Source organism: Notothenia rossii (assembly GCF_949606895.1).
Source record: "Notothenia rossii genome assembly, chromosome: 3".
In the NCBI taxonomy this organism is placed as follows: domain Eukaryota; kingdom Metazoa; phylum Chordata; class Actinopteri; order Perciformes; family Nototheniidae; genus Notothenia; species Notothenia rossii.
In genome coordinates this window covers 68,365,718-68,388,289 of record NC_136901.1, presented here as the reverse complement: position 1 = coordinate 68,388,289, position 22,572 = coordinate 68,365,718, and the positions used below count along the sequence as shown (strand labels likewise).

Genomic DNA, 22,572 nt, shown 5'->3' with positions numbered 1-22,572 from the left:
AACGTGTGTGTGTTTTATATGCAACGAGGGCCTCTGATAGCGTGGTTTCAAGACTATGAATACCATGTTACACAAATTATATTTGACAAGTGATACAAATGTAATAATATAATCCAATTAATAATAGAACCAAATACGAATTTAGCCTCAACGTCGGGTGATGCCGCTGATAGTATTTTACTTTGAAGGGTGAATATAACGAAAGAGCGGAAGTAGAGTTCATAGTTTTCTGAGTCACGGCTGCACCGCTCAAACAACCTGAAACAACCCCACTTTGCTAACTACTGTGTACATTGTTTATATCCTGAATTATTTTTAACAATGGAGAGCACTGTATCAAATGTAAAGGTCTGTAATTTAGCTTTCACGGGGGAGTTTGAAAAATTAAAAGAGTGCATCCTGGCAGATAAAACGCTTGCCTGCAAAACGGACCAGGTAAGAATTAATGTTTTAAAATAAAGACACAAGTCAAGGGAAATTGTTCACATCTTTTAAGCATTCTAGGGATTCACCCACCGTTTCCTGTGGTTTCAGGACTGTAGAACTGCTCTGCACTGGGCTTGTTCAGCTGGAAACACCAACATTGTGGAGTTTCTGCTGGACCTGGGAGTGGAAGTGAATCTGCAAGATGATGTAGGCACTTCTACAACTAAATGTTTACAAATGTTTGGTTGCAGTATTTTTGTCCTCTAATGTAGTGCATAGCAGTTAGTATTATATACTATTGTCCTTATACTACAGCAACTACCCAACTTGATACACATTCGAGAATAATGAATAACTTAAACGTGTCTCTCTAAACCCTCTTGCTTTTAGAGACGTTGCATTTATAATAACCATGTAAAGAAAATGTAGTAGAATTGATTTTTTTACAGTTGTGGAAGAAGTACTTAAATAGTTTAAATAGCAAAACCAATATTTTCAAAAATACACACAAGTAAACAAATAGAGTAAAAGTCCTGTATTAAAAAGCCTACTTAAAATTAAACACATATTAGCAAATACTCAAACTACCAAAATGTAAAGTTCTCCTAATCGCCCATTTCAGAATCATGAATATGAACTAACTGCATTATAGTACAGCGGATAAGCTCTCATATTATAACAATTGTGCATTTTATGAGAAAAGCGTGACATTTCTAACATAGTTGGTGCATACCATAAGGTTTATTTTCAGATGTGGAGGGAAGTCACATTTGACCTGTGAGGACCGTGAGAGGTCAAATCCAAGGTGGCCTCCAGTCTCTCGGCTCAAATGTTCAAACACTCTTAATTTTCGATATTATGATTATTGATGCTTTAATGTGTCTCTCACATTAAGCTGGTAAAAGTGGCACTCATTTGTATTACTTTGTTTACTACTGCTGGATATCTTAACCTATAAATTCAATAGTGTTTAATTTTGTAGTTTAGCTATTTTGCATTAGCTCATAATGTTGGTCTATAAAGTTAGTTAAAGATTGTATATAAAACGTTTGTAATCTTGTAGTTTTTACATTTTAAATGTCTATAAGATGTAAAATAAATTACAAAATATGTATAAATCCGAATGCCATGTTGTAGAATGTGAACAGATATAATATTGTGTAATCTAAAGATGATCCAATTCACTTTGTGTTATGGATTGACAACATGTGATGTTTTGCTTCCCAGGCTTTGTGGACCCCTCTTCACATCGCAGCGTCAGCAGGCAGAGAGGACATAGTGAAGGCTTTAATATCCAAAGGAGCTCAGCTGAATTCAGTGAACCAAAATGGATGCACAGCTCTGCACTATGCCGCCTCCAAAGACAGATATGAGGTAAGGCTCCCAGGTTGTAGTTACTTTGACTGATACTCCGATCTCATGAAGAAGACTATACTTCATGCTTGTAATCCTAAACTTGTATTAAGTGTTTTCATGATGCTATATATATATTTCACACAGGGGTGGAACTTTAAAGTTGTTCCTCTCCACATTTTTCACATAACCCATGAATTCCATTAGAGTACAGTATAGGTATGAAGAATAACTTCTGTAGTGTCAAATATGTTTTTTTTTTTTTTTTACCATCAGCTGTGTATTAGAAGCTTTGGTCTGAAAATAGAAAAAGCAGTATCATATCTTGATAAAACGACTTACCTTCTGGCCACATTATATCATATAATATAATAATATTTGTTTACTTTACTGTTGGGGGTAGAATGATCACTTGGATAATACATATGCTGCAGGATATAATTTCGATCAACTTCTTTTTGCATTTAGTAATATTTGAGAACAACAGCACGATCAGGCTACATTTTATTGAGAAATATCTTTAATGTGTATTTCTTAGGACTGGGGCAGAATATTAGAAAGTCCTTCGGTATAATGCAATCGAGTGCAACACCACAACTAACTATGACCTCATTGCTGGACGAGGATTGAATAAACTCCTCTTTGATTGTGTAAAAATAAAAACACATTAAAGAACTCGTATAAATTAACATTATTTCAGAACAGCAGTGTTGGATGTTTCTAGATTGTACTGGTGTACCTAATATAGTGGCCACCAATAAATGTTCGATGTATAAATAAATATGTAAAAAAACTTGAAAACTCATCCCGAGAATGCTTCCATTTTTCTAAAGAAAAGTTGTAATGTATAACCCTAAATACACTTGTCTTTTTTTTTGTATTTAGTATTGAATTGGGAGAAAATATGTTGGTGTATATTGTTTACCCCTGCAGGGGACAAAAACATGCAGCAAGTCACAGTAACACAAGATGCCTACAATGCATTAACATGGAGTTTGACATTTTACCTGTGGCATGCCATTTTGAAACCTACACAACAGGATCTGAAGATGTGTTTTTCATATAAATGGGAAGTCAGTGTTAGTAGGATACTTTCACTGACGTTTTACTTCCAAATCTTTCCTCTCTTTATAGATCGCCCAGCTGTTGTTGGAAAGCGGAGCAGACCCCAATATCAGCGACAGATACGAGTCCACTCCCCTTCACAGAGCGTCTGCCAAGGGCAACCACCACCTCATCCAGCTGCTGCTCAAACAGAGCGCCTCCACCAACATCCAGGACTCACAGGGCAACACACCACTGTACGTGTGGATACGTATTTGACTTATACTACATTGGGGCTTTCAAATACCGTAGGCTAGAGTTTAAAACCACCAGCCCTTAAAGCAGTCGTTCTCAACCTGGAGTTTTGGAGATATTTCTGGGGGTGGAAAAAAACATCAGTAAAAAATTAAATGTAGTATTTTAAACTGGGGATTATAATTTGCTTTAGAATATATTTTATTGAGTGTTATACATCCACACAACCACCCCTTCATTTAGATCTACTAATTTAACCTCACATCACACTTGCTTAACTTTAGGGCACAATCACAAGGCAGAAGTGTTTAAACCCCAAACATTAAAACACATGGCAACACACAGTGCATATTCCCCTATATTTGCAAACAATTTATGAACGATGATTGCCTGATTATTAAGGGGGTATGCAAACTCTAAAATGTTAAAAGAAAACCCTGCCCTAAAGTGTAAATTCAACAAAATTTAAATAATATTTTCTCACTTATCTTTAGAGAATTACAGTAATCCCAATGTGTGAATGTTTGTCTTAGATATGTTCACCTTTGGCCTAATACAGGGGTCTGGAACCTGCGGCTCCGGAGCCGCATGCGGCTCTTTAATCCCTCTACACTGGCTCCCTTGAGCTTAGACAAAAATAAGAAGGAAATAAAATACAAATATTTGTAGGACTATTTATATTTTGTTGCATGGTTGGTTTCGTATCTTGTATTTTGAGGTGATACTGTGACACATACAAAATAAAAATAAACGGTTTTAATTAGGTCAACTAAAATATGCGTTATATCCTGCGAGGGTCCCGCGCCAGCACCTTTTCTTGCAGGCGAATAACCTGATCCCCGGCTCGATGAGCGAACTATGGAAAAATCAAAGAAAATAAAAGTATCGGAGGGACACAGAGGGTTTAATTCTGCGTGGTTAGAGTTATACTTTCACAGCAAACGATGCTGGCTTACCGGTATATTTGATATTTAGAGAGAAGTTGTCAAAGGTGCTGCAGCCTTTACGTATTGGAGGAAAAAAAACGGAAAAGGAAGACAGCTAACAATGTTCAGTCATAATTCAATCACAACCATTTTTAGGGTGCAGCTATAGGTTTTATTTATTTTAAAGTAGGCCTGTGTATTTTTTTTAATTCTCCTTATGCGAGTTATTTGTTTATTATTAGATGTAAACAGTTTTCTATAATGTAATAAATAATACATGCAAATAAACTATAGTTTTTGTCTATGATATAACAATATAAACAACATTATAGGCTATCAAGCTATCAAATATGTTTTGTGGCTCCAGACTAAAAACATTGTTGGAAAAGGGGGCAAAATGGCTCTTTTGGTCAAAAAGGTTGCAGAACCCTGGCCTAATATAATGAAGGTGATTAGAATTTAGCATGTACTGCAATCACAATTTAAATACAATTTTTTTTTTAAAACCTCTTTGTATTTATAATTCTGCTTTTTTTTCCCCAGCCATCTGGCGTGCGAGGAGGAGCGTGTTGAAGCAGCCAAGATGCTGGTGGAGCATGGGGCCAGCATCTACATTGAGAACAAGGAGGAGAAGACCCCGCTACAGCTAGCCAAGGGCGGCCTGGGCAACGTTCTGCGCCGGATTGTTGAGGGATGATTCATTTAATGACCCCATGTCTCACTCCTGCTCTGATCCCCACCATCATTAGAAATCTCCTCCCAGTCTGTCATCCCTGGAGTGATAGTCAGATGTGTAACAGGTCAAAGATGAGCATGTCTGTACTTCATTGTTTTCAGACCCTTTGATGGGGCACTGAAACTGCTCTGAACTTAGATGTCTGATCAAAAACAGTATCCTGTGCAACAAGTTTGATTTAAATGACCAATTAAAATATGTTTTCAGGCCTGTTAAAATAGTTGAGGATGTGTTTATGTTTTACATGCGCTCATTAAATCCAGCAAAACATTCAATATGTGTTTCTGGCCAACTCCTGAGTGAAATTTCATGCTCTTTAGCTGTTAAATGCTTCAGCTAGTTGCTAACTCGGTCTGTCTGATGCTGAGAAGTTAATGTACAGTAGAGTTTAAGAACTTTTTCCTGATGAAAAATCCTGCCTTGTATGGCTGAAAACTAATTGAGAGAGAACCAAAACTTGTTGGTGTAATATAGCCAACAAGAGACCATTCATGTAAGAAGTAATTTTGGTAGCACATCACTGTATAACATTGGAGTTGTTGAATATTTCCAAAAAGAAAAAATCACCAAAATGATTCAAAAGCATATTTCTTTAAAGTAAGTGTTGTAGTATAACCAATAGGACACCATACAAGTATTAAGTGATTGTGGTAACACTTCACTTTATAACATTGGAGTTGTTGAATATTTCCAAAAAGAAAAAATCAACTAAATTATTCAAAAGCATTTTTTTTCAAAATAGATGTTGCAGTATAACTATTGGGAGACCAGACCATTGATGTGTGAAGCTATGTTGATACAATACTGTTGGACATGAAGGTTATGAACATTTTCCATTAACAATATTCACAACAATTTTGCAAATGCATGTTTTTCCAAAGTTATTGACTGGCGAAGTCCCTCCCCTTCCGGGGGACCTCCATGGGTCCTTATTTCGGAAAAAGTATGTATTGAAGTCAATGTAGAGAGAAAGATTATCTTTTGATCCCGTTGGAATTGTGCAACAAATTACACATGATGTTTGTCAATTTAAAAGATCATTTTGAAAGTCAAAAAAAATAAAAATGTGAGGTAAAACTGTGAAGTAACACATTTTTGTGTGTGAAGCGCTCAATGAACTACAACTCTGGTCTTGCATACGTCACCAACACCAAGATGGCCGTCACGTTAGCACATTTCACCTCTTTCTTTCAGAATGAAGCGAAAAGAGATTAAAATCACTACAAGTCTGGCCATATTGAGAACTGTACATACACAAAAGGGCAGTCTGTTCCGTAAGAGCCGGCTTTACAAGGTTTCGGGGAGTAACACGCAGTGCTTGAATTGGAATGAAAAAGGTGCCAGTACTCTAAATCAGCAACAAGTATTTGGCACAAAGTCATAGTATATCCTATAATGCTGGTGGGTTTGTCTCTTTACTGTATATTTTAGAAAGGCTCACTGTACTTAAACAAAATGACTCAGGGTGCATCTGAGATTAGAGGGGGTGCAGTGGTAAAGTGCTATTTTTATAAGTGGGGAGTGGACCTGACACCCTCTAGTCTAGGGGGGTCCGGGGGCATGCTCCCCCGGGAACATTTTTTTTTAAATATTGAAGTTAGATGCATCAATCTGGTGCAATTTGAGAGAAAAATTAAGAGATATATGGATACCTCTCAACATCCATAATGAAACAACTGTAAACAGATTTACTTTTTCTGTATGGATATAAAAGAAAGTAAAGCTTGACTCCTACTGGCTGGTTAAATGACTCCTCGTCCCTGAGGCCACTACCAGTTTTTTGTGCCATTTTGCTGGATTTATTTGTCAATAGCGTCGCTGCACAAAGTGATAGCCCTCTAGTTTAAATCTACTACCCAAAAAGAAACATATGGAGATGGGTTACTATTTAAAAAAAATTGCAAATCTATTTGGGAACAGTGGAGCCGGGCCTCAAATCCTATGGGGTCCGGGGGCATGCTCCCCCGGTAAGATTTTTTTTTAAATGTTGGACTTAAATGCATCAATCTGGTGCATTTTGAGGGGGAAATAAAGAGACTACACCCCAATATCCAATATGAAAAAACATTGAAACTTGTTTATTTATTTGTTTTTGGTTCATTTATAGTTGTGAGTGTGTCTGGGCTCCTGAATCGGCCTCTCCTGTCTCCCTCCTCTCCCCCCTGCTCCTCTTTGAGGCAACAGCAAAGACTAGTTTTAGCTCTCAACAAGTTTATCTTACCTTTTTTCACCTAGTTAACATTTTGTTTGTATTATTCATGCATATTTTACTAATCACTACCCCCTCAAATGGAAATATGTGTTTACATAAATGGTGACCGAACCGTTTGAGACCCACTGAGATAACTTAAACTAAGTTAACTATCTAAAGACTCAGAGAGTAATTTACCTCACCAGAGCTGTAGTTATCAGCCTCTCAGTCTGACAGCAAAGGACTCTCCCTTCACCTTGTTGTTGAAAAAGCTCCTTATATCCGTTAGCGCAGCTAGCTAGCACCAGATGCTAACAACAATACACGTAACCGGTGCGCGCGCTTTCTCGCTTGCTCGCGCCACACATACACCAACACACACCCTCCCGAGCTTGAATGACACACAGAGACCAATCGAGGGCATTAGTATGATCTGTATGAAAGTGGCAATGTCGGCAGGCCACGTCATGTAGACAGCCAGTCACCCTCTGTGAGGCAGAGTCAGACCCACATTTGCGCTGCGTTGCGTTTACAATATATACGTATATTGCCGGTGTTACAGTATAAGTTGAGTCATGACAACTGGCGACATTCTATTATTTTCGTCATAGGAATCCGGGGCGTGTACATTGAGGACCCATTGTTGACTTACCAGGAAAGAAACATCGTTTGTCGTTTACGTTCATCTTTTGCTATATCTGCCTTCCTAAGATCACTTTGCTGCACATTCAGTACTCGTATGTGAGGTTGTGGGTGAGAGTCCGATATCGTGACGCTTACAGGGAGGTATCGAACATTACAAAGTAGGTGACTGTGTGGATGCCTGTTCAAAACATTGCAAACTTCAATAAATCATTTAAATTATATATTTGTGTCCGACTTTCATTTGTTCATCGTTCTTAATGTGATGTATAGTAGCTTTGATAGCTGTCCATACCTTCAGACAGCCTAAAAGTAAAACACAAGTTGTTTATTCACAGCCCGAACGCTCATCGAGATGACTGGATCAGTCATGAAACTTGTGATCAGCTCCGATTAAATTGTGATATCAATTCTGTAGCTAACCTCCAGGGAGCACGTTTATTTTATGAAATACCTGTATCCCTCTCATCACAACAAGACTCTACACTGTGCAGGAAAAACAATTACATACATGAAAATAACCTTGATGCATGGGAATTAAACACACAAACTATCTTCCGTGGCTATACTGATATGTCACAGTAACGGTAAACCACAGAAAAGTAAGTCCAGCGGGGCACAAGTTGAATACATATAATACGGTAGTTCTATTATGCCTTTAAGCCTATACGTTTAACGTTTATTTCATAAAATAAACGTGCTCCCTGGAGGTTAGCTACAGAATTGATATCACAATTTAATCGGAGCTGATCACAAGTTGTCATGACTGATCCAGTCATCTCGATGAGCGTTCGGGCTGTGAATAAACAACTTGTGTTTTACTTTTAGGCTGTCTGAAGGTATGGACAGCTATCAAAGCTACTATACATCACATTAAGAACGATGGACAAATGAAAGTCGGACACAAATATATAATTTAAATGATTTATTGAAGTTTGCAATGTTTTGAACAGGCATCCACACAGTCACCTACTTTGTAATGTTCGATACCTCCCTGTAAGCGTCACGATATCGGACTCTCACCCACAACCTCACATACGAGTACTGAATGTGCAGCAAAGTGATCTTAGGAAGGCAGATATAGCAAAAGATGAACGTAAACGACAAACGATGTTTCTTTCCTGGTAAGTCAACAATGGGTCCTCAATGTACACGCCCCGGATTCCTATGACGAAAATAATAGAATGTCGCCAGTTGTCATGACTCAACTTATACTGTAACACCGGCGGCTGGGTACCGGCATTTTACTGAGTAAAGGCAAGGTGCCGGTACTCAGTAAGAAGTGCCGGTACCACATGGGTAAAAATCAGAAGTGCCGGTACTGCGTACCGGTGAGTACCGGCCCAATTCAAGCACTGGTAACACGAGTGTAATGTGTAAAGTTAATGTCTACTAGCTAAATTCACTTACGCAACTCTGGGATTTGTAGTCTTTCTAGTTGCGTATTTTTCATAGTCTTATATTTCAACAGTTTTAAGACAAACTGTGACTTTTTGACATGGAAATTATTTGTTAAGATTGACAAACATGATATGTGTAATTTGTGGCACAATTCAAACGGGATCGAAAGATAATCTTTCTCTCCCCATTGACTTCATGGGGCGGAGGTAGATGGGCGTGACTTCGCCACGGGGAAATCTAACCGAAGAACATTATTGTATGAAGTAATTGTGTTACTTTGTATTTTTGTTTTCCACAAGAAGTAGCCTTTTCACCAAAATGATGCAAAAGCCTATTTAGTTTTTTTGGAGATACTTATTCAAAGTAGTGAGATAGTGACTCAAAAAGAATGAATATGTAAGTCAAAATAATAAGAAAGTTGGAGTTTCTCAATGTCTTGAGGGGAAATGGACAACCACAGAAATCCCATAGGTTACGTTTAACCGCTAAACTGGTGCTTTCGCTTGAAAACCCCCATACTAACAAGTTTCATTTTTTCCCCCGCAAAAAATTCCTATCTTCTCAATACGTCAGTGGTCAGCAGGGACGAGGAGAGGTGCGCACGCAAACTGCGCATGAGTTGCTTTCACTTCCTGGAAGCGAGGGCGCGTCAATAAACAATTCTCTTTAATCATTGCGTTCCCCTTTAGACTATGGTCACACCAGAGACTGGCTGAAATTGAAGACAAGAACTGACTTTGAACTTTTAAGGTAATAATTTAAGTTTTGCAGCGATAGTTTATCAAGTAACTTTTGTCCGCACGTTACGTAGACTAGACAAGCTAACGTAGCTAGCTAATGTTTGTAGCTAGCATTAGGTTATATTCTATCTGCTTTTATAAACCCAACATTACAGCTCGACTGAACAAGCCAAAGTCCAAATCCACTGTTTCTACAAGTTAATGATGGTATTCGTACTTTTAGGGCAGTATATTGCTTTATTGGTCTGACAACTGAACGTAGTGTTAGCATGGTGTCAGCTGTCAGATGCGAGCAGCAGTTTGCTTTAGTCTGTGTTTACCTGGCAGAGACTATGGGACGGTTGTGAAGCTATTGTCAAGCTTCTAGCTGCGAGACCTTTCTGGAGTTTGCTAGATCAGTCATTATGGTCTGGCCATCAGAGGTGTAAGAAGTACTCAGATCTTTTACGAAAGTTGCAATAATACTTACAAAGTATTGGTATCAAAATATACTTCAAGTACATTTTCCAGTATGGCTCATATCAGATTTAAAAATATTACATTTTGTGTTATAATTATTAATGCATTAATGTCAGTGTTGCACTTGGTAAAAGTGTGGTTTATTTAAATACCTTGATATACTGCATTGTATAAATGCAGAGAGTTATTGGTTTCTAGTACAAAATTGCCTACAAAATGTAATGTAGCATAACATGAAAATACTCAAGTGAAGTAAAACTACCTCAAAATGGTACTCCAGCACAGTACTTCAGTAAATAGTTTAATTTCACCACTTCTGGTCATTATTATAAGTGAAGATGGTACGTGGATTTCTGAGTCAGGGTTTCCACCTAGTAGGTTTCACACTGACACCATCAACTTGCAGATTCAGATACAAAATGCCTCAGACAAAATCCCCTTTTGTCTTACTATATCAAATTCAAAATGCATCCCAAAACGTTGCTATTGATCTGGTGATTGCGTTTTTTTTTTTGAAGAATGCAGACGTGTTACAAAGTTCAAAGATCATTGAAACAAACATAGTACAATCTTAAAGATAGCAGTAGATCAATAGCGGCGTATTCAGCAATGATATAATGTGGCCAGAAGGTAAGTCGTTTTATCAAGATGTGATACTGCTTTCCATTTTCAGACCAAAGCTTCTAATAGACAGCTGATGGTAAAAAAAACAAATATATTTTACACTACAGAAGTTATTCTTCATACCTATGCTGTATTCTAATGGAATTCATGGGTTATGTGAACAATGTGGAGAGGAAACACTTGAAAGTTCCACCCCTGTGTGAAATATGCATAAATTGAGGTGTGTATCAGTGTCATGATTACTGTGTTGCAACACATTTTCTCTTGTGACTAACGCACATTCTGTACCTTAGTCTACTTTAATGGATGCCACACCTGCGTAATGCTGATACTTTTAGTCACTTTTATCTAATACGTCTATTAAAGTATGTAGGACATAAAACATACTTATTAGACCTATTTGATTATCAGTGAATACCTGACTCTCCTTTCTTTTCCCCAAGGAAGCGTTATTATTGTGGGCCTTAGGTATGATGCCAGACTATTTTATTGCAGTGCACTGAGTCGAAAGCCATTGCTGAGTCTCTGGTGCCCATCTCTCACATGGATGGTCCAATGGCACCACGTGATCACACTTTAGTCTTTCTCTTAAAGGCGCAGTTGCCCTCCATGTGCCTGGTTGTGCTGATAGAGAGTAGGCCCAGAAATACGTTCAAGAAATTGACTAACATTTGATCAATTCATGGATTCGTTTTTTGGAAAGGTCTGTTTTGAATGAGTTTCTCAACTCAGGCAAGACAAGTTTATTTATAAATAACATTTGAACAACAGGGCAATTTAAAGGCTTTACAAAAAAACCTTGATAGCATTTAAAAAGGCAAAAAGAAACGCATTATAAAATGTAATTTTTACAAGTTTTAAAGAAAGTAATTAAAAAGCCAGGTGAATACATATTCAAATGAGCTGAAGTAGAATAACAGAGGTATAAAGTACAAGAATAAATGTTACAGTAAGATATGAATAGTTATTTTAATAAAAGGCAGGGGCAAGAGAAAATAATCTTTCAAAATGCTTTAAATCTTTGTTTACCAGATATCTGCTTTCTTGAAAGTAAGTCAATTCAGCAAACTAAAATATATTACAAAATAAAGAAATCTTATTGAACTAAGACCAAAACAAATGATTCGTCAACTAAGAGGAGACAGTCCCAAACCACCAAACTGATTGATTTCGAAATACTTTTTTGACGCTTTGGCAAAATTATAGTCTGTTAGCTCATAGCTACTTTGTTTACCTTTTTACTAAGTGAGTGCTAAACGTGTAGCAAGCTTTCTCTGTTATTAACTGACCCTTTTGCTGGACAAAATGTACTTTAATACCTTTAATACCTTTTTTTCTTCTATTTCATGTGTAGACATTTGGTCAACCAAGTTTCAGCAGTTTCCTCCCTGGTTCCATCATGTGTGATCTCAGACAAGACAGCGATTTGGAGACAGATCACATGGCTGATTTCTCCCAGATAAACATTCGCCTGGACTCATTCCGCGGCTCCAGCCTGGCCCAGCAGGTGTCCGCAGAAAGACTTGCCCGCGCCGGCTTCTACTTCACCGGCTACGCTGACCGTGTCCAATGTTTCAGCTGCGGGATGACCGTGGAGAACTGGTGCAGGGGAGACACGCCTGTGGAGAGGCATATAGAGGTAATCATAATGAAAAAACTAACATGGTTTATCTTTTAGGTTTTCATCCTGTTCTAATTCATACTAATCCCTTATATTCTCAGATCTACAGATAATAAAGTTAACTGTAGCATTTAATTATGCAAACACACAACAATGTGTGTGTTCTTTATTAACACAGCAACAACATTCATCCAGGAAACCATTGGAAAATGTTACTCTCAACACTTTATGTTTCCAGTGTAACACATTTACACTGTCCAAGGTAAAATATCACCAAAAAGGCACATGCATTTGAGAGATTGTATGTGTTAACCACAAAACAATGGTGAATCATGTCCTTAAAAGTACAATACAATATTTTTAAACTGAACTTTTTCTTTTTTTATAATTATACTTTTATTATTCGTGGCACTTACTTGTACCATTTTGTCTCTTTCACTGTTTTTTTAATTTGTTTTTTTAGGTCATGTGTAATACATTCCCATTATAATAATGTATTATATGTCTAATGTATTATATGTCTAATGTAATTAGCGTATTGTAACTAGGGCTGCTCAATTAATCGCATTTTAATCGCAATTACGATTTTGGATTACAACGATTATAAAAACAACATAATCGAAATAAACAAATTTTTTTTTTTTTAATTGTTTTCATTGGTTTTTCAGTTGAGTTATACTTAGAGTTCAGAGTAATCAACTGTTAAAAACATACTGTTCACATTTTTTTTTTTCAATAAATGGATGTTTTCAAAGTAAATGGATAATCGTTTTTAATAATCGTGATATCAATTATTGACCCAAATAATCGAGATTATGATTTTTACCATAATCGGGCAGCCCTAGCTGTACCTATTGTGCATATGACAATAAATCATTTGAATTTTTATTTCAGGTTTCCCCATCATGCAGGTTTCTGAGCTGCATCCACCGCACCAATTTCAACGCAAGTTTTGATACCAGCCTGACTAACGGTTCCACCTACAACGAAGAAGCAGAAGACATGGAGTTTCGATTGAGAAGTGGAGAGGTAGTTGATGAGAGCACCTACCCGATGGTCCCTCACATGAGGAGCGAGGAAGCCCGGCTTCGGAGCTTCTCTGCCTGGCCCTCTACTGCTCCAGTGAGACCCCAAGACCTGGCCCAAGCCGGCCTCTATTACCTAGGGGAAGTAGACCACGTGCAGTGTTTCTGCTGCAACAACATGCTGGGGGGCTGGGACGCGGGAGACACCGCCTGGGGAGAACACGCCAAACATTTCCCCGATTGCTCGTTCATCCTTGGCAATGATGTTGGCAACGTCCCATTAGCGGGGGGGACGGTGGAGGAGGAGTGTGGGAGTAGACAACAGGCAAACGTTCGAGCCCAGATGGGGAGTTATGAAGAGAGGCTTGCTAGCTTCACGGCTGTCCAGCACCCTATTGACCCTGAGAGGCTGGCCAGAGCTGGCTTCTACAGCACAGGTAGAGCAGTGATGAAGACTTTTCTCTGAGCATTATGCTTTGTTTTGTTTTATAAATGTATCATTTAATTACTGAGTGAGTAAGGGTTTGAATACCCTACTTTCAATATTTCAACATGTTACACAATTTGTATTTATTCAAAAATAAGCTGAAACCTAATGCAAGCTGCAATTCTACGATATGCTAAGTATTGCGATACGATTTAAAAGCGACCGGCGCATTTCTGATTTCTTTCTCTCCTGACTCCATCTTTGTTTTGACTTACTTCCTGCCAATCCCACTGACTTTACCCATGGCTCAGCATCATAGTGGACTGAAAAAGCAATTGTTTCCAAAAACTTTAATTTGGATTTCCAATATGAATAGTTTATATTAATAAAATATCAATACTTGGCGTCCATGTATCGTTACAATATCGCCATGCAAAGTATCGCGATACTATGCGGTATCGATTATTTCCCCCACCCCTACTATAAACTAATACTTCATCCCCAATGACACAATCATATCAATGCTTTCCCCCATCCCTTAACACACACATGTGCCCACAGAACCATGACGGAGAAGTAAAAAAAAAAAATCTGATGTTTAATGATAGTTTGGGATATAATTGCACAAAATATTTAATTGTTTGTGTCCTTGCAGGTGCAAGAGACAGGGTCCTGTGTTTCCGCTGTGATGGAGGTTTGAAAGGATGGCAACCTGAGGAAGACCCTTGGGAAGAACATGCCAAACACTACCCTGGGTAACCAACCATGATGGTCCCTCTTCTAATTCCTAAAATGTATAGTAGATTTAGTTCTAACACAACTTTTTCTGATTTTTTTTAAACAGATGCAGCTTCCTGTTAGCAGAAAAAGGACAAGAATTTGTTAACAACATCCAGCTCCAAGACCCTCGACGAAATCGAGCTGTAAGCATTCATTGCATTTACTTTTCCTCAAGTTATATCTCTCACAGGCTCCGCCCTCTACTGGACTCTATGGGTACTTCCCCTTGATCCTATCATGCAAACATTCATCCACTGAGACTTTCTTGACGTAGCCGGCCCCGGGGCGGGCCTACCTGAATGCGCGCGCATCCCTTTCTCTTCAGCAAGGCAGTGAGACACAACTGAGTGAAGAGAGACGGATAAAAATCAAATACGAAGAAAATGGACTCACCATTGGTGGATCAGCGCCCCTGTCCTTTGTGTCCGGGCGCCATAGAAGGCGCCGACCCCCACCGTCAGTGCATTGAGTGCCTGGGATCCGACCACATGGCAGCCAACTGTTTGAGGATGGCTACATCTCGCCGGTGGAGGACCTAGTGCTCGACGTGGTGGAGATTGAGGACCTCGAGGAAGGAGTGCCCTTCGTGTTCGCCATACCAGCGGACCGGGTTGGTCTGCTTGCCGGGGAGAGGGACGACGATGGCGACACCTCGTCGTCTGAGGAGTGATTACTCGGACCGCTGCGTGGGCCAGATGAATAATCTGGTCCACGGTTGTGCTACCGCAGCCGGTCGTGTGATGTCCCTGACCACCGTGGCGTCACGTAACGTGTGGCTAGGTCTGACTGCACTGGCCAAGAAACACCGAGACGATCTCCTTGGGGCCCCCGTTGCCACAGAAGGGCTCCTTCGGATCGGTATCCGCAGGCTACAGCTGGCTCGCCCTCAGGCCTCTCCGCAAGAGAGAGAGCGCCCGGCGGTGGTAAGGCGGAGAGAGAGGGGCCGGTACAGAGCTCCTGGCACGCCCTCTGCCTCCGCGGTCCGTTCCGAGGTACCGGCTCTCACGGGGTCAGGCAGACCGAGCCCAGCGGGCCCCTGCTCCGGCTCCAATGCAGCGAAGGGGTACTGGGTGGGGGGCTCCGTCTTTCAGGAGTTGACTGGCGGCGGGGGGAAGTGTCCCGGGAGAGAGAGGTGATTTGTCCGGCCAGGACGCGAGGGCGAATCCCGCCTCCTCCCTTTTTGAACCCACGGTAAAATAATAACTTGTACTCCAGTCTGAGTGTCTTTTCTTTCCATACACCCACACGGCCACGTAATGTTGACCGTACAGATTCCCCACTCGCTGCTCAGGTTGTAACTCTAGTAAAGGAGGCAGCTAGTGCACATGCGCGGGTGAGAGTGATAAACCGCGCTACGGGTACAGGGACATTATTGCCGGCGTAGCAGGGTTAGAACACCTTTAACGCAGAGTGTAAAAATTCAGTTTGATGCATTTCACTGATTGGGTGAAAGCATCATGGCGGGGCATGTGCTCCCACGCGTTCAAGGCCCTCAGTAGAGAGGGCAGAGCTTCCCTTCGCAGGGAGTTTTGCGGCGGGACGGGTCGCCAGAGAGTACCACAGCTTTATCGCTGGGGCCCCACAGCTGATTGCACATCCTCTACAGTGTTATGGGGAATGGAAGCGCAGCTGCGTGTTAACGGAGTGGATGGACAGGACGCTGAAGCCTCATCCCAATACCCCTCCTCAACTCCTCCTTTCCCTCACTCGCGTCCCTTCCTTGCATCTTAGCTCCACCTCCGTAAGATGCGAGCGGGAGACACGAGGAGGTGACGCGAGGATAGAGGAGTCCTCAGGTATTAATTCGGATGTCCTCGTTCACTCAAACGTCACTCTTAAACGACGTCTGTTAATGATGACATGTAACTGAATAACCCCTTAGAACGTTAAATATTTATTTAAATGAATGAATCTTTCTCTTGTTAGTCAAGGAATTCAATGTATGATGGTTGGTCCTGCTTTTGTGTTCCGTTTTGGTGTAAAATGTAGCCTACATTTAAATAAAAATATAATTATAGTAATGTGAAAGCCTTTTAGAAATGAATTGCACATAATAATTCCCACGGAGCTGTGAGCACTTATACATTTATGTGACGCTTTTCCACTCATCTTCCAGTTGTCAGTTTTCCTCTGTTGAAATCGACCAGCTGTGAAGGTGGGGGCGGGCCTTTTATACGCGAGTAGTGAAAACGCTTCCGCGTAGTCTGCTCGCGTGTATCCTCCCTTTCGTCTCCTACCGCACCCCTCCTCGACTCCTCCGTGTGCATTTCAGCTATTGGGACGTCCTTCAAATTGGCGTGTCTTGATCGATTTCCGGGTCAAGTCCCGGAGGAGGGGAAGAGAGGAGTTGAGCAGGGGTATTCGGATGAGGCTTGAGACTGGGTTATTCACTCCAGTTTTGCAGCATCCCTCCTCCGTTCACAGGCATAAGAGAGGCATCCTCCCAAGGTTCAGGCAGAGGTTCAGGCCTTGGTGCAAAAACAGGCAGTATCTGCCCTAACCCTAACCCGCAAGACAGAGAGGTGGGGCATTATTCCCTGTACTTCCTGGTTCCCAAAAAAACAGGCGAATTCAGGCCCATTCTGGGTCTTCGCAGTCTGAATCTCCACATTGCACTCAGAAAATTCTGGATGTTAACTATAAAACAGTTACTGGGACTGGTGCAGCCAGGCGATTGGTTCACAACCATCGACCTGAAGGACGCTTACTTTCATGTCGAGATTGCTCCGAAACACAGAAAGTATTTGTGTTTTTCCTTCCAGGGTGTGGCCTACGAGTACAACAGACTACCGTTCGGCTACTCCCTATCCCCACACACGTTCAGCAAATGTGTGTGGGACAGGCTAAGTCAGGGTGGATTGTCGGATAGTGTTATTCAGTCTATCCAGGCAGCTAGAGCGGGATCTACCACAGCCTGTTGCCGGCCAAAGTGGCTTGGATTCCAGCGATGGTTTGTTGAGCGGAAAATAGAGCCCCTATCTTGTCAATTGGGATCTATTTGGTCGTACTTACAGTTACTGGTGGACAGAGGGCTTGCTCATTCCACAGTGGAAGTGTATGCAGCAGCCATCTCGACCTGCCATGAGGGATTTGGCGGCAGGTCAGCCTTTTCTTAGCCACTAATGTTACGGTTTTTACGGGGGGTCAAGAGGCTGCGCCCAGGAGTGTACGCCTCCGCCCCGCAGTGGGACCTGCCGCTGGTGCTCGAGGCTCTGGTCGCAGAACCATTTGAGCCTCTGGAGCTCTCCTCCCTGAAAGCACTGTCGTGGAAGACAGCTTTGCTACTTGCCTTAACGTCAACCAAAAGAGTGTCCGAGTTAACCGCTCTATCGGTGCACCCGAGTTGTTTAATGATCCGGGGTGACACTCAGAACGAACCCTTCCTTTGTGCCCAAGAGCCTAAGGAGTGCGTTCAGGTCGAGGGTTATTCAGTTGGGGGGCTTTAATCTTCCGCCCACTGTGGGTCGAGAGAGGCTAAATTACACCTCCTCTGCCCGGTGCGTGCGCTAGCGTGTTATGTGGACGGCTGCCCTTAGACGCACTGAACAGCTGTTTGTGTGCTTCGGGGGTGGGGTGATCGGGAAAGCCCTGTCCAAGAAATGCCTGGCAGGCTGGCTCTGCGAATGCATTGCACATGCCTACAGACAGGCGGGGAAAGCTTTCCCCACGGGGGTCCGTGCACACTCTACACAAGCCATGGCTGTGTCAACATATGCACGGCAGCGTCTTGGTCAACGCCAGGCCCCTTCATAAAGTTTGATCTCTTGGACATGTTTGGCTCCTTTTCATCGTCTGTGCTTGCTGTGGCAACACAGGACTGGTGAGGAGGAAGGGGGGCTGCGTGTGTCACTGGGCATCTGACCCCCTCCCCGGGCGTAATGCGCTTACGTTTTTCCCCGGGCCCCGGGGGACGTGACGCGCACATGGGCCCATAGGGGCTGGAGGACTCTTTTCCCCCTGCTTTAGGGCAGGGCGCGGGGGGGAGTCCTCCACGTCATAGCACACTTCCGCGGGGTAAGCGCGTCAGGGTGTGCTCTGTCAGCCGCAGCCTAATTTTTCTATGCGGTTACGACTGAGGGAGAGGTGAGTGAGGTGCAGCGGCTGCTAACCAGAAAGCCGATCAGAAACAGTGAGATTGAACAGTGTTGTTGTGGGACGGCAGCGCGTGTATACATCGGGGCTCCGCCCACTAGGGGTAGAGGGTAGAGGGCGGAGCCTGTGAGAGATATAACGAGGGGTTACATATGGTAACCCTTGTTATATAAACACTGCCCTCTACTCAGGGGCCCTGTCTGTCCTATGCTGCTTGCTGAAGAGAAGTGTAGGATGACAGTCAGGAGGCGAGGCCCCCTTTTATACAGTGAGATGCGTGCGCATTCAGGTCGGCCCGCCCCGGGGCCGGCAACGTCTAGAAAGTCTCAGTGGATGAATGCTTGCATGATAGGATCAAGGGGAAGTACCCATAGTGTCCAGTAGAGGGCTCCGCCTGTGTTTATATAACAAGGGTTACCATACGTAACCCCTCGTTATTGTTGACTTTTCCAACTAATCAGATTGTAAACCTTGTGTAAACATGACCCGGATTTCCTTAATCAGAGTTGAGTGAAACACACCTAAGTTTCCGGCCAATGATTTGCTTATTGGCCAGAAAATCTGACCATGTGTTTGGATGTGGCACATGCTCATGATAGACCCAGCAGTGTGTTAGGAGGATGAACGGGTATATTATTATTATTACTCATAGTGGCACTGCTTTTTATTAAAAAAACTTAAATCCCATAGGGCTGAAATGGGAAAATATCTTTAAGCAGCCTTCAGCATACAACTTTGTTCTAGAGCAATGTCTGTATGTACTTTTGAAGCATCCTCAATCTGAATTAGACAAATCAAGTGTTGTTATCTTGTGGAATTAGTCTATAAGAATTAAATGATGACATTTTATTTTACTATTCTGCCTCAAGAAGGAATTATATACTTAAAGGTCACCTATTATGCAAAATCCACTTTTTCATGTACTTTCTACATCAACATGTGTCCCCTCTGTGTAGAGAGATTCTCAACGTTTCAGGAAAAAAGATTCGCTCACTTTTTGTGCTTATCCATTTATATAAAAACCTGTCTGAAAATGAGCTGATCAGATTTTGACCACTTTACGATGTCATAACGATTTTTTTTGACTCATGTAACCAGTAACCCCTCCCCACCTTATCACTTGAATCTCCTCCTAGAGCACCATTGTGTTCTTTTTAACCAAATATCTATCAGAGGGGTGTTGGGAGTGGCTCCTTATTTTAATCTAAAGTAACAGACAGAGAATCAGCACTTTTGAAACAGGGCTGAAACAGAGGGGATTATGGGATGCTGCAATGCATGATCTGTTTGGTATTTCGAGCCAAACACTTCAGAGACATGTTTTGTATATATCTGAGACCTATAATATTTTGATGAAAAAATATATATAAGCGGGGACCTTTTAAGAAAACCAGCAACTTCTTGGCTTCAGTTTAGCTCTATAATGCATTTGTTAAACAAGACAGATGTTGTCACCCATCTCTAATATTTGATTAGTCCTGCTAATCGGATGGCTTTCCTGCCAATTTGGGCATGAGGAACAGTTACAGCAATCAATAACTACATCCATGTGCATATGTGCTCGTCAATGTATAAAGTTATTTTGCACATTAAGGGAATTTAGATTTCTGTTGGACGAATTGACAAACATGAAACACTAAACATACTTAAATAAGGATGCTGTAATGTTAATTGGTCTCTGGACAATTTATAAGCAAATCAAATCTGTTGTTGCCTGTAGTGATGTCACTTGATCAATCAATCCATGTTTATTTATATAGCCCAATATCACAAATGTTACATTTGTCTCAGTGGACTTCACAGTTTTTACAGAATATCAGTATTCTTGAATGCACTTGATGTGCTGCTTACCTTAACCTGACCCTATCACCATGTTTGTTTCCAGGCTTCAAGTCATCAGAATGGGTTTTCTGGTCATGGGATTGGTAAATATGAACATTCCCCCCTTTTTTCTAATTTAATAACCATAGAAAACTTCTCATGTACAGGACACGAATAATTAAATAAAGAGACTGATTGAAAAAAGTTGTAATATATATATATACTAATGTGTCCTCTTTGTTTTCAGAGGTGCTGCGGTCCGACATGGCTCAGAAGGCCATAGAGGCGGGTCTGGAGCCCAGTGTGGTGGAAAAGACCATCCTGGAGAAAATCAGTACGACTGGCTCAGGCTACTCCGACCTGGAAGTTCTAATGGATGATTGTCTCAACGACACAGCAAAGAGCGATGCTGCCTCGTCACAGAGTCAAGGTACTGTACACTCTGAATGCTAAACCAGCTTCATATTAGAATCAGAATACATATGGTTTTGTGATAGTTGCTCCATTTTAAAAAGAAATAAAAGAAAAGATTAATAACAAACAATATAAAAATGTTTTGCAAATGTAAAATGTCAGGGTAGAAAAGTGCAATAATAAGATACAAAATAAAAACAATAGAGGTATTTATACAAACATTGGGAGTTAAATGAAAATGTCCAATAATGTAAATGTATTAATTTAAAATTAAAGTAAAAGTAAAAATGTGCACATTGTAATACAAGATGTAACATGTATCTCACACAGTATATTATACATTGGTGTATTAGCATTAATTAAATATGAATCCTGTTTATAAATGCTAATATTAAAATACTGATACTGACTACATGTAACAAAGCCTGTGTAACAGTCATTTCATATTAATATAATTCCGCCCCCCCCCCCCCCCCCCCCCCCCCCCCACACTTTCTTCCAGATGAGGACCCACTGGAGAAATTACGGAAGCTGCAGAGGGAAAAACAGTGCAAAATATGTATGGACAGAGATATCTGTATTGTCTTCATTCCATGTGGTCATCTGGCCACCTGTAAGCAGTGTTCAGAAACGCTCATCAAGTGTCCAATCTGCTGTGGGGCCATAACACAGAAGCTCAAGACCTACATCGCCTAAGGGAATCACAAACTCTTGCCAAACATTAATGCTGCTTTCACACGATCTCTATATTGTATTTTAATAAATAATGTAGATGCCCTGTGACATATTTAAAGACCATGTTGTTTGTTTGAGTATGAGAATAAAATAATGAGTCTTCACAATCACTGAGATGTTAAATAGCTGTTAATACTGAGATGGTTTATTCTAAATAGTTGATGTTGATTTTTATAGATAATAGAAACTTGTAAATACCCACTAAATAATAATTATTAGCAATGCAACCTTCTTTCTTGCCAGAGGTGCCTTTCTCTTGGTTGATGTACTCGTGTCTTTGTGTGTGTTTTCTTTTAGGACATTTTCCACAGGGTGATTGAACTAGTCATCTCATTGTGTTTGTTTTATACCCTTATGTGTCCCACTTGTCTATTTTGTCTGGCTCTTTACTAAAATATATAAATGTCGATCCCTAACTGCCCTTTGCTGTATAACTGACACAATCAACTCTAATTAGGGGCCGACAATTAATCGGTGAGTTGTATTAATCGTTCCATCATGCAATCTGTTTGGTCATCAAGAGTGAATAAATCGGAATGTTTGGACTTGAAATGTTTTTCTTGCTTTGATTTTTCTTACTAGTCACAGAGGACACCAATGCAACTTTACCCACATAAAGGTTTGTATAACCTTTGAATAGCAGTATCTTGAAATGTCCAGAAGGAGACTTTACATTTTTAATGAACTATAACCGTTTGTGACTTTTGCATAAAGCTCCTGAAGTTATTAATATTCAAAGAGAGCTCAAATAGTGTTCAGATGTTGATAGTTAAAAATAATTGGGTTATGAGAGCAGGTTGCAGGCAATATCAAATTGGTTAATCTGAATATTTTACATAGGGTGCAGATCGCCGCCGGAG

At 40.9% G+C, this 22,572-nt stretch overlaps 2 protein-coding genes across 2 annotated transcripts; both read left to right on the top strand.

Moving 5' to 3' along the window:
* The first annotated feature begins 210 nt into the window (after positions 1-210).
* Positions 211-5,820, top strand: psmd10 (proteasome 26S subunit, non-ATPase 10). Its single transcript, XM_079672761.1, has 5 exons — positions 211-435; positions 535-633; positions 1,654-1,800; positions 2,914-3,080; positions 4,548-5,820. Exons 1-5 carry the CDS (start codon positions 322-324, stop codon positions 4,699-4,701), a joined length of 681 nt encoding a protein of 226 aa, XP_079528887.1. The 5' UTR covers positions 211-321; the 3' UTR covers positions 4,702-5,820.
* A 3,740-nt stretch (positions 5,821-9,560) lies between these two features.
* xiap (X-linked inhibitor of apoptosis) lies at positions 9,561-22,264 on the top strand. Its single transcript, XM_079673156.1, has 8 exons — positions 9,561-9,724; positions 12,152-12,436; positions 13,313-13,880; positions 14,526-14,625; positions 14,715-14,793; positions 20,628-20,667; positions 20,811-20,993; positions 21,480-22,264. Exons 2-8 carry the CDS (start codon positions 12,197-12,199, stop codon positions 21,671-21,673), a joined length of 1,404 nt encoding a protein of 467 aa, XP_079529282.1. The 5' UTR covers positions 9,561-9,724; positions 12,152-12,196; the 3' UTR covers positions 21,674-22,264.
* Positions 22,265-22,572: the final 308 nt, after the last annotated feature.

Excerpts from the sequence above, each read along its gene's own strand:
- psmd10 (XM_079672761.1), top strand. The coding sequence starts at position 322 with ATGGAGAGCACTGTATCAAATGTAAAGGTCTGTAATTTAGCTTTCACG. Across the intron at positions 1,801-2,913 it reads CCTCCAAAGACAGATATGAG|ATCGCCCAGCTGTTGTTGGA; the intron begins GTAAGGCTCCCA and ends CTCTCTTTATAG. Across the intron at positions 3,081-4,547 it reads TCACAGGGCAACACACCACT|CCATCTGGCGTGCGAGGAGG; the intron begins GTACGTGTGGAT and ends TTTTTTCCCCAG.
- xiap (XM_079673156.1), top strand. The coding sequence starts at position 12,197 with ATGTGTGATCTCAGACAAGACAGCGATTTGGAGACAGATCACATGGCT. Across the intron at positions 14,626-14,714 it reads CATGCCAAACACTACCCTGG|ATGCAGCTTCCTGTTAGCAG; the intron begins GTAACCAACCAT and ends TTTTTTAAACAG. Across the intron at positions 20,994-21,479 it reads TGCCTCGTCACAGAGTCAAG|ATGAGGACCCACTGGAGAAA; the intron begins GTACTGTACACT and ends ACTTTCTTCCAG.